The sequence below is a fragment of the Bombus vosnesenskii genome, unplaced genomic scaffold (genome assembly GCF_011952255.1).
Source record: "Bombus vosnesenskii isolate JDL3184/JDL3185 unplaced genomic scaffold, Bvos_JDL3184-5_v1.1 scf7180000013264, whole genome shotgun sequence".
Lineage (NCBI taxonomy): Eukaryota > Metazoa > Arthropoda > Insecta > Hymenoptera > Apidae > Bombus > Bombus vosnesenskii.
In genome coordinates this window covers 4,033,098-4,044,439 of record NW_022882924.1, presented here as the reverse complement: position 1 = coordinate 4,044,439, position 11,342 = coordinate 4,033,098, and the positions used below count along the sequence as shown (strand labels likewise).

Here is an 11,342-nt window from a genome sequence, read left to right as displayed (position 1 = left end):
GAAAATTTTCGTACGAATAACGCGTAACTCGATCGAGAAAATTTAATCTGCAACGTCGAGTTGGACTCGTGATACGCCCTTCGGGTCAATCATAAACAACACGAGCATGAAACGTATGTTCTTCGGGCTACATACAGGCGACAAACACTTTTTCTTGGTCGCATTCGGAATTTAAATCGTAGGGCAAGGGGTTAAAACGTTCTTTTGTTACAGCGGAGCAACCACTAACGACGAGCAAGTTAAACCACGCAGTCTACGTTTCACTTGGAGTATGAAAACCACGAGTAGTCGAGATCCGAACGAAATCATGTCCGAAATTCGAAAGGTATTGCAATGGATCGTATATCCTTAAAATATCCTTTTAATATATTTGTTCGTGTGCCTCGTAGAAGAAATAAAGAAAAGAAAGAGTACAACGATGATTGTAGCGCGTTGTCTCGTAGAAACTCTGATATTTCTCGAATTTCGAATATCGTAACGACGAGCATAAAGGATTTACTAATGTGTGTCGATCGATTCTCTAGGTGTTGGACGCCAATAAGTGTCAGTACGAGCAACGCGAAAGGTTCCTGCTACTGTGCGCACATGGAGACGCGGCTACAGATAGCCAAGTACAGTGGGAGATAGAAGTCTGTAAACTGCCACGACTTTCTCTGAACGGTGTACGGTTCAAACGGATCTCAGGCACATCGATCGGCTTCAAAAACATTGCTAGCAAAATAGCGAACGAACTCAAGCTGTGACTGCCGACAACAGGCGCTCTATCCACTCGCGCCAACCCATAACGCTCTCGTGATCGATGACGCAAATTCACGGTTACCGACGACTTTCAGTTTTCCTTCTTCTGGGACTTTAACCTCGTCGACGATACTGATACCGACACCGATATCGATACCGATACCGATACCGGTGCCGATACCGATAACGATGCCGATGCCGATGCAGATACCGATGCCGATTCGATGCCCGTGCCGTGCCGATGCCGTGCCGTGCCGTTGCCCGATGCCGATTCCGATGCCGATTCCACGTGCGGTACCGACGCCGATACCGATACCGATACCGACGCCGATGCAGATGCCGACGCCGATACCGATATGGATACCGACACTGACACCGACACCGACATCAACGCCCATACCGATACCAATACCGATATCGATTCCGATTCTGATTCCAGTTCTGGATCCGGTTCTAACCCTCGTTCCGAAACCAATAACCGAGAAATATTCGTTTGAACAATTGCCCGAATTTTGTCCCAGTCGAACAACGAAAGTAACGTCGGCCGAATCAAACTCTCACACTGATCATCGATCACCGATCGTCGATCATCGATCTATCAACGCGTTACGTCGTCGTCCTGCTATTTACTCGGAAGCCTCGAAGATACTGTGATCCGTGACCGTTGAACGCGCGCGTATTCAAATACTCCCGAGTGCCAAAACGAAATGAAACAGTCGGTTCTTCGTGAAATCGTTACTGCACGCGGACCGATACGATGACAGGAAGATTGGGAGTGCGAGGAGAATGGAGTGTTTTGCCGATCGGACAACGATGAACGAAAGAATCCAATGGCCACGGAAATGGGAAAGAGGCGAGGCGAAAGGAAGAAGGAAAAAGGAGAAGAGAAATGTCGAATTATCATCGAACGCTACGATCGCGGTAACACGATTTTGACGTTCTTTTCGTTGGTATACAAAGGATAGTTCCTGACAACCTCGATACCTCGAGGGTATCGTACGCATCGTCGTATCGATCGTTCGAGACATGCTCGATCATGCACACGTTACACAGGAGCGGTGGCCTGTCACGTTAGAACTTGAAACGCTACGCGTTTACAGTATTATATATTGAGAGTTATTTTATCGATGTTACAACACTGTTTCCGGTGAAACTGAAAAATTGCCGTTTTGCGTAACTCAGGCCAATCTTATATTCCGTTACATTCTACCGTTTTAGAATTACACTCGAGCTTTCTTTATTCTCGAATTTCTTTTCTCTTGCCGCTAAATCGTCAGGGCCGAAACTTGTTAATGAAAAACATATTACGTTCTATGTAAACTGTGCCTAACGACGCGTATCGATAGAATTGACAAACTGTCTTCTCTGCGAACAAGGTAGGGAACAAGGGGATGAAGAACCGCATTTTTCGGCGAAAAACGAATGTTCTAGAGCGAGACGTTCGATCGAGCGCGCATTGTGCAGAACATCTACTACGTCGTGAGTCTTTCTTTTCGCAACGTTCACTTTTCAAATTGTTTTATATGTGAAGAGCACTTAAGAAGACAAGCGGTCTCTTTGTACATAATCGATCAAACTATTCGAGTAATCTGTAAAGGAATACGTAGACTTTTACTCGTAACAAAAGCATCTTTACACACTTGTCATTCGTTAAAGGTTGATGGAAATTCAACCATTTCGAAATATTACGCGAGTGTATCAACACGTCCGCGCCCAACCATTTATCCTTTCAAATATTTTTACAACACCTTACTTTTTTATCTATATCGTAAGTTTAAAAACTATGCAACATTGTAGGCATCAGCCAAATTAATTAATTAACGCGTTATTATTACTATTATTATTATTATTATTATTATTATTATTATTATTATTATTATTATTATTATTATTGTTATTATACATATTTTTATTTTTATTTTTATCAATAATGTACCAATAATATTACGACACAATGTTAAACGTGTCGGAACAAGATAGAGAAAGAGGAGCTACTAATTATCGTAACTTAAGGATTATTATTGATCGAATCCACTCGTATATATCTCGCGCGAGTAACGATGCAAGTAAGTACTTTGCTCCGAAGCGATTCCGGTATACCTAGCAAATATGCACGCGCGCACGACATCGTCGATAACGAGATCTGTTATTTCTACGAAGGATACTATGTAAGATTATATTTAAGTATTGTAATTGGCTATATACTATTACACTATTTAACCTTTTATTCGCAGATGTATTCGCGGTTGAATGAACTTAAATTAGGAATTATTGTAAATGTAGAGGCGTCTAGAGAGACTTGGTGTATATACATAATATAATATACGAAGGTACTAAATTAACCAAATAAATGAAGCCTCATACACTATGAATGCAAATAAGAAATTTAAAAAACGGCGAAAAAAGGGAAGGAAAAAAAGAGAAAGGAATAGCGGAGCTGAAAGAGGAAGAGGAGGAGGCAAGGGAAAGAGAAGAAAAGACAAGAAGAATAGTGGAAACAAAGCAAGGAGAACAAAAGAGAGAAAGTTCGAGACTCGAGTAATCGCGCGATCCTTTTATATTTGCCTAAGATTGATCGTCTACATTACACAGCAGGCAATGACTAATTTATTTAAATAAATACAAAACTCGAATGATTTTTTCACGTTTCTAACACGCGTTAAAAAAAAACCACACGAACGTGCCTCCAAACGTCGAGCAAAATCTTCGTTTTCGATTCGATGAAAACTCTTCATTGTTCAGCGCATGTTTCTCCGGTGCATGGTTCTTTCGAGTCGCCGGAAACGACCGATAACGACCAAGTATTATTATCAACGATCTGTGACAATGTCGTTCTCGCGTTCGTAGAACGAATTCGCGAAAACTCAGTTTTCGATCTACGATTAACTACTGTGCGTATAGCGTTTAAGTGTAACTTCATCAATATCTTTTCCTTTTATGACCCAAATAAGTTGCAAGCAAATCGTCTTTCGACTAGTCTTCGATGAAGCTTCGTATTTTGAAATATTATTCATATCGAGAGGCTCGATACGAATAATTATGCTATGTCGGACACGATTTTCGACGAATGATATGTAATACAGCGAACGGAAGATCCTTGCGACACAAGTCGAATCGCTGTCCGAATTACCGATCCGTAAACTCTCCCTTTGTCGATTCCTTTACGTATAAAAAAGAAAAGAAAACAAGAGAAAAGAAATGGACGTGAAAACAAAAGGAACAGATAAAAAGGGAGAAAGAAGAAGTTTGAAGCAATGGCAGACACGGAGAAGTAGAGAAGGAAGTAGTAAACGAAAAAAGGGAAAAAAAAAGAATGTAGAATCTGTTCGCAATGATCACGCGTGTCAATGAAACAGCACTGTGTATAATTCCAGATGCAATCGTCGTTGTGCAAAAAAGACACGATACTGTAGAAAACTGTATCTTTACCATAGCAATTATGAATTAATGTTACAAAATAAGATCCTTCGGTAGCGTTAATGATATATCCCTGTAAGATGCAAGTAGGCGCGAAAACGGTATTCCACTGTAACGAAATAAATACACATTCGTTCGTGCGTTCGTTCGTGCGTTCGTTCGTGCGTTTGTGCGTTCGTTCGTGCGTTCGTTCGCTCGTTTGTTCGTTCGTTCGTTCGTTCGTTCATGCGTTCGTTCGTTCATGCGTTCGTTCGTTCATGCGTTCGTTCGTTCATGCGTTCGTTCGTGCGTTCGTGCGTGCGTTCGTGCAATCGTGCGATCGTTCGTTCGTTCGTTCGTCCGTGCGTTCGTTCGTTCGTTCGTTCGTTCGTTCGTTCGTTCGTTCGTTCGTTCGTTCGTTCGTTCGTTCGTGCGATCGTTCGTTCGTTCGTTCGCTCGCTCGCTCGCCGCTCGCCATTCGCTTGCTTCGTCAAATAAATATGTAAATTGATGATCGATGCTTAAAAAGAAGAACTCGAGTTTAAGAGGAATACTAGTGGACAAATAAATCGTAAGATGGAAAAGCTGAACGGATGACACACCAGCGCAGCGATTCGAAACGGCGAGCGCATGGTTCGCTCGTGTCGCGCGTTTACCCTCATCGCGCCGCACCGCGAAACAAAAAGCTTTTGTGATTTTTCTATTATGTAAGTAGTAAAACGATAGAGGGAGAAACGAATACCGAATCTGATCCGGTCCGATCCGGTTCGATTCGATTTGATTTGGTTTGATTCGATACGGTTCGGTTCGGTTCGTCATCCATCCAGTGACATCACTTCGCCCTGCACGCACACATATATACACACACCTACACAACACACGGACAAACATATGCGACATACACGTAACAATTTGTAGATAGGTACGTACATACAGCTTTGCTAAGTGTTTTCTGGTGATCGGTATTTAGCCAACAAAATGTAGCAGAAACATTTATAATAAAATGGTAACACACATTGTTTCCCAATTCCTTTCAAAATTGTACACGCGCAACAGGGTAAATGTTCTATCCTTTTAAACAATTTTTTAACATGCCATAATGTTCTGTGATACGATCGCTCGAACAAGAATGCTAAAAAATGCAAAATGGAAAACAAATTCAAGACAAAATTGAAAAACACGTCAATATATATTTCTTTATTTTTATTTATAAATCCGCGTTTTCATTACGAATATCCAAAACCTCGACTTTCTACAAAAATATGTAAAACACTTGTTTCCTGTTCACTGATGTAAAAGGAGAAATGTTAAACAATATATGACTCGAGGCAAAACAGAACATTTCATTTCTCAGAGAATAATATCTATTTCTCACAAACATTTCTCAGAATCGTCATGGAATCCTAGTACCGTAACGTATCCTGTAATGCTCTCCGATAATACTTGCACGATATTTCTGGTTTTTCTTCTAGCTTTATCTATTCGTGTGTTAAGATAGATGGATAGATACGAATAGACAATTCCATGCGATTTTTACTTTAATGCATTAATTACATTAGTCTTTTACTTTTAATTACATTAATCTACAAATAGAATAACATCTGTCGTCGAGCTATTCGAATCTAATTTCATAAATAATTAAATTAGAGCTTTTTCTTGTCGCTATTTTGTCGCCACTTGCCTGTCTGTTCCGTGGCTGAATGAAACATAAACACTAGCAACAATTTTTTAAGTGAACGCACAATGACGGCACGCGCTTGCGGTTTCGTTGTATTTCGACGTGTTCAAGGAATAATCGAATATCTTCTAATGCAAGTATCTTACGGCACGCATCATTGGACCCCACCGAAAGGTTTGTAGTATAATCGTTCGTTCGTTTACTCGTTATTTCAGCACCTAACCTTTTAACAGAGTCGAATCTCTTTTTTGCGAACTATAGGAAACAACGGTACCGTTTCTACGGTTCTATGCATGTGATAGATTCCTATATTTTGTGTGCAGGTCATGTCGATCCTGGTGAATCAGACATGGAAGCCGCGCTACGTGAAACAGAAGAAGAAGCGGGCTTATTGGTTAATGATTTAAATATTTTCGAAAACGTGAAGGAAGAACAAAATTACGAAGCAAATGGGAAACCGAAAATTGTCATTTATTGGTTAGCAGAATTATTAGATCCTGAGAAACCAATTCGATTGTCACACGAACATCAAGCATTTAAATGGCTTCCACTGGAAGAAGCTTGTTCCATAGCAAAGTATAAAGAAATGCAAAATACATTGAGAAATTTTAACGATTATATATTAAAAAATCTCTCTTAAATAGTAATATAGAGTTTCTACAAATCCTGATGCTATTGTTAAAATTGTTATCTTTTCTTTCAAAATGATATATATACGTATAAGATCTTCCCCATAATCTCATTTGTAAGTTAATGGTAGTCATGGTGTTCGCAAATTTTTTTTTATACATTTCCTTATATATATAATCCAATCAAAGATAGTGTATTGAAATTTGTTTCTATCGTTTCATTGTCGATTCCCAAGGAATTGTTAACATTTGGCTTAAACATAGTTTTAATTTAATCATTTGTTCGAGTAATCGAATTCGATTTTTCGTGAGACTTCACGCTTTAATGTTGGTACGTATCACATCTATATACTTACTTACTTACTTATCTTATATATCAACTGGTATCAACTTATCAACGCATCGTCTCGCTTGACGTTCTTTTTATTTTTAACTCTTAGTACATAACCTCGTTATTTCGATTGGAGCATCTCGTGAATAATAACAAATATGATTAATCCACTTCAACGGTTATTTTCTTTCTTAAAGTATTGGTACTTTAGATACATGCTTGTTACGGAGTTATACATGGTTGAAGAATGGGAAAGAAACTTCATTAGTATCCTTTTAAAAATCTACACAAAAATATACACGAAACTTCATCAGTGAAAATTTACACGACCACGATATTATAACGTGTAAGTCTATATATTTCAAAAATGTTAACAAAGTATCGTGATGAAACATTTGAAAATTAATATGCTATTCCTATATTATATACAGATATATTTTTGATCATATTGTTCTTTTCCTTTTTCTGGTTTAATTGTAAAATAATGCTGCCTGTTATACAATACGCGTTACACTCAAAAGAAATATTGTCTTAATTCACTGTGTTTACTGTAACACAATTATACTATGTTGTGTTTTGACTAAAGCAAAAAGAAATTATAACTTATACTAATATTGCATGTTAAACCAATAGTAAATTTCTACATTCAAAGTTATGTATTAATCTGTTACGTTATTTTAATAAATTAAATTAATCTAATTAACGTTTTACTTTACAAATTAAATTAATTTAATTTATCATATAAAGAAATGCGTTTTTATATATCCAAGACCATGTGTGTTATATGTATAGTAAAATGTTAAGCATTCATTCTCTCTATACGTAATAAAATATTGGCATTTTTCAAAGTGTAATGTGATTGCTGATAATTACTCTGTCGAGGTCAAAGATAATTACATACATTCAGAACATATTCTTGCTATTTTCTGTATTTAATAACAGCAAACATCAACACAGACAGTTTTTCAATACAACTGGCATTTCATATAAATAGACAGAGCAAGAAGATCAAACTTTTCGAAAAATAAAAGTCAACAGGTATATGCTGATATAAAGCACCACAATGGTATTGGATTTCAGATATTTTTAATCCTTTTCAACCATAATTAAAATAATGTATAAACCAAATTATACTTCAAACGAATATCGATTAAATTAAATTACAAATAAATGTTAAAAAAAGACACGATAAGAAAGATTTCAATACTAAATTACATAAAACTTATAATATGCAATATTTTTCAAACTGCTATTTTAATGTATTTACATGGTACTGTTTTTTTTTCTTTTTTCTTATTTTTCAATTAACATATAGATGTATTTGTGATGCAAATGTAAGAGATCATGATAAAATGAAAAATGACAACTACTATGTCAATTATACTAATGTTTCGTTTTATGTAGAATATGCGTATGATTTGTTTGCTAATATGTATTGTGATCTTTCTATTAAGCGCAAAGTGTTCTGCAAACATAATTTTAATCTTTAACATTGTAATATTATAAACAAGGAAGTAGTAGTTCCAAATCGGCCTTTTTGCAAACTCTTAAATTAATTATCCGAAATATTTGCGATCATGGAGATACACATCGAACAAATGTAATTATAATGCAATAAAATATGCAATATATTACAACGTGAAATCAAAGGACGGATACTACCAGAAAAAATGAAATAGCTTTTTCAATTTTATAACATTCACGAAAAATTAATTATAGCTTTTATATATATATATCGATACCCGTGCAGTGATATTAATTCTGCTATTATATATAAGACATATATCACTGTAATAAAGTGATAGATGCGAATGCAAAATCAATAAAATAATGCCTGACAAACTCTATTAAATATGAATACAGAGATTTATATTAAAGGTAAATATGATATGGATCTTCCATCTGATTGTAAATCATTCTCAGTATCTAATCGCCTAACTCGTACTCTTTGCTTGTAGTGATACTCCTTGAGATAACTCTTAAGCGTCTTTGGCAATTGTAACTTATTTATACCATCATATGTCGTCCGTGTAGTAATTACTGCTCGACATAAGTGTTGTAAAGGAAAAGCAAAATTTCGATGAAATGGTATTGTAAGCATAGGTTCAAAGAACATAGAACACGATGGATGCTTATAATGCTCGATCAAACCGCACACCTGGAAAGAGTATATATTACATCGTATACCTCTATTTACATGTACTTTTTCTTATACTTATATTTTTAAAAATTCAATTATATTCCATACCGTTTCTGAAGCATAAACTCCCGGATCGTGCGAATCAAAACTAAATTTATGATTCCATTGTTCGATTCGGGCATGCAGAGATCGTCCATATTTTCGAAAACTAACAGAAAAAATAAATTCTTCCTGGGCCGAGTCACGTAACAAGAATGTACCTTCTTGCTTGCCTTCTAATAAACGTTCAGCTTCGTATCGATCCATTTTACCCCAATAAAAAGAACAAGCCGTAATTGATCTAAGATCTGGCACAAGACAATGAACATAATCAACCTGTGAAAATATATACAAATACGGGTTAATAATCACCAACCTAATTCAAATCACTTATTCCTTCTTTTCCGGTAAAAGTTAATCGATCTACCTGCGTATGCGCTGGCCTCTCGATATTTGGAATTAACGTAAAGTCGATTTGTGATAACGCTGTCAAAGCAGCAGCTTGTATACCGGCATGCGCCTGGAACAAAGCTGCCAAACTGTCTACTGTTATTCCATTTGGATGTACTTGAATTGCTGAAGGATAATTAGGTTTATAACCCGGAGGAGGTTCGACTCCCTCCTCCATTTCTCGTGCACGTTGTAGTCGTGCTCTTTTGTCACAATCCTGTAATGCAGACTATTAAGTACTAAGTTTAATACACAAGTTTATTACAGATGCAATAAGACATACTTCCATAGGAAATTCTTCTGGATTGAATCTTGAAAGGTCGATCACAGGGCTGGGAGGAAGCGGTCGTAGCACTGGACTTTGAGGAGCAGACCTACTATTAAATATAACACCAGCTCCCATAGGGTGTTCTTCGGTTCTTCTATAACCAGTGCAAACACAATCTAAACTAGTATTTCCTTGACCAGGAATAATATCTGTACTTTTAGAACTTTTATTCTTAGCACAGTTAAATTTTAATACCCAGCTACTTCGTTTCTTTTTCGAAGATAAAATATGAGTACACACTGGACTTTGATCCTTATTACGTTGTTTACCTAGTAATATTAAATTTCATATCAATTTATAACACAAATTAATAAAATCCACAACAAACATATAAACATGAGAAAGACAAAAAATATATTTTTTACCTTTTCGTTTTCCAAATGATAATGTTTTAGAAGATCTTCTTAAAGGAGGATTTATAGGACTATCTTCAGAACTACTACTAGTATTACTACCCCCAGAACTACTACAACACGCTTCCTGTTGCTTAAAACATATTTCCTTAGTAATATTTCCATTATTATAAATCTTTTTTGAATCCTGTGTCTCGATTGGTTGACTGTATAAAGTTTCAAATTTAGAATTATGATTATCTAGGTCTAAATTTAAATTATCATTATCCAAACTCCCATCTGTCTTGCATTCTTCATGAAGAATCAAACTTAAATTCAATAAATTTTCTATATCATCTTGATTCATCATTTCTAATTGCGTTGGCTGGATAACATTAGTACATGTTTCGGAAGACTGCCTTTCACCATCCATTCTAAAAAATTCCCTGAGACTAGCGAAATGCTGTCCCATTATTGAATGGATTGACAGGCATCTTATTGCCCTCAAAAGTATTTCATTTCCATTTCTCCTCTACAGAAATGTTATTAACACTTTTACGTTATACAATATCATTGTATTGTTATATCAGATAATTGCCAATCGATTCAATCGAAGGAGGTCTCGTTTATCTACAACAAAGTATACTATTTCAAAATCAATTAAAATAGAAGACTATCTAGTTTTAAAATATTGCAAGTAATTGTTATTTCCCTGTAAAACAATTATTTATTCTTTTTAAAGTAAAATGGCATCAATTTTTAACAAAAGGAGACTTATTTAATACAAACATAAATTTCATCTACTTTAGATATGAATTTTAATTACATATACATATTTACCAGCAATATAAAAATCCTATAGCATAATATCTTCACAAAGGCTATAGAAAAGGATTATTCAGACGTTCATAATGAACATTTCTTAATGGCAGCTAGTTGAAACACGTCCAGACAAGTTTTGACAAGATTTCCCTCTTCAATTTAGGCACGTGTGTCGACAAATATTTTTAGTCTTCACCAAAGTACGTATTTCACAATACAATTGAAGACATATCTTAAAATATAACACACTTCTCTCTCAATTAATGTAATGAAAGGAGTAAATTGTCAAAACATCACCTAATGTATCGTCAGCCATTTTCCCCAACTGATTCTCTCTTGTGCATCATTGGTAAGATACAAACTAGATAGCGACTCACGCATTCGACAAAGAAAATATATTTTAGATTCACAAATAAATTATAATATTATACGTCAAATGTCTTATAAGGCTATATTCAT

The 11,342-nt window shown here is 35.9% G+C and overlaps 3 protein-coding genes across 22 annotated transcripts in view; 2 read left to right on the top strand and 1 right to left on the bottom strand.

Annotated features, from left to right (window-relative positions):
* Nucleotides 1-934, top strand: part of LOC117235890 (serine/threonine-protein kinase MARK2-like) — a 49,475-nt gene extending 48,541 nt beyond the window's left edge. For 6 of the 20 annotated variants that reach the window (XM_033498524.1, XM_033498508.1, XM_033498531.1 and 3 more), the window contains 2 exons: nt 214-325; nt 525-931. In XM_033498524.1, the coding sequence (XP_033354415.1) occupies nt 214-325; nt 525-743 (331 nt within the window). In that variant the 3' untranslated portion in view covers nt 744-931. Of the gene's footprint in view, nt 1-213; nt 326-524 lie in introns of all 20 variants that reach the window. The other 14 variants (XM_033498404.1, XM_033498377.1, XM_033498386.1 and 11 more) reach the window with 5 other exon arrangements.
* Nucleotides 935-5,828: 4,894 nt separating this feature from the next.
* LOC117236196 (bis(5'-nucleosyl)-tetraphosphatase [asymmetrical]) lies at nt 5,829-6,496 on the top strand. The gene is made up of 2 exons (XM_033498925.1): nt 5,829-5,986; nt 6,136-6,496. The coding sequence occupies exons 1-2, from the start codon at nt 5,878-5,880 to the stop codon at nt 6,450-6,452; spliced, it is 426 nt and encodes a 141-aa protein (XP_033354816.1). The 5' UTR covers nt 5,829-5,877; the 3' UTR covers nt 6,453-6,496.
* A 1,964-nt stretch (nt 6,497-8,460) lies between these two features.
* On the bottom strand, nt 8,461-11,216 carry LOC117236081 (suppressor of cytokine signaling 5). The gene is made up of 6 exons (XM_033498732.1): nt 10,902-11,216; nt 10,095-10,691; nt 9,685-9,998; nt 9,379-9,618; nt 9,021-9,287; nt 8,461-8,930 (listed from the first exon to the last, which is right to left on the bottom strand). Exons 2-6 carry the CDS (start codon nt 10,531-10,533, stop codon nt 8,640-8,642), a joined length of 1,551 nt encoding a protein of 516 aa, XP_033354623.1. The 5' UTR covers nt 10,534-10,691; nt 10,902-11,216; the 3' UTR covers nt 8,461-8,639.
* Between the last annotated feature and the right edge of the window lie 126 nt (nt 11,217-11,342).

What these genes read in the sequence shown, in the direction of transcription:
- LOC117236196 (XM_033498925.1), top strand. Translation starts at nt 5,878, where the DNA reads ATGACGGCACGCGCTTGCGGTTTCGTTGTATTTCGACGTGTTCAAGGA. An exon ending in TCATTGGACCCCACCGAAAG is followed by an intron (nt 5,987 to 6,135) that starts GTTTGTAGTATA and finishes TTTTGTGTGCAG; the next exon opens with GTCATGTCGATCCTGGTGAA.
- LOC117236081 (XM_033498732.1), bottom strand. Translation starts at nt 10,533, where the DNA reads ATGGGACAGCATTTCGCTAGTCTCAGGGAATTTTTTAGAATGGATGGT. An exon ending in CAGAAGAATTTCCTATGGAA is followed by an intron (nt 9,619 to 9,684) that starts GTATGTCTTATT and finishes TCTGCATTACAG; the next exon opens with GATTGTGACAAAAGAGCACG. An exon ending in AGAGGCCAGCGCATACGCAG is followed by an intron (nt 9,288 to 9,378) that starts GTAGATCGATTA and finishes ATATTTTCACAG; the next exon opens with GTTGATTATGTTCATTGTCT.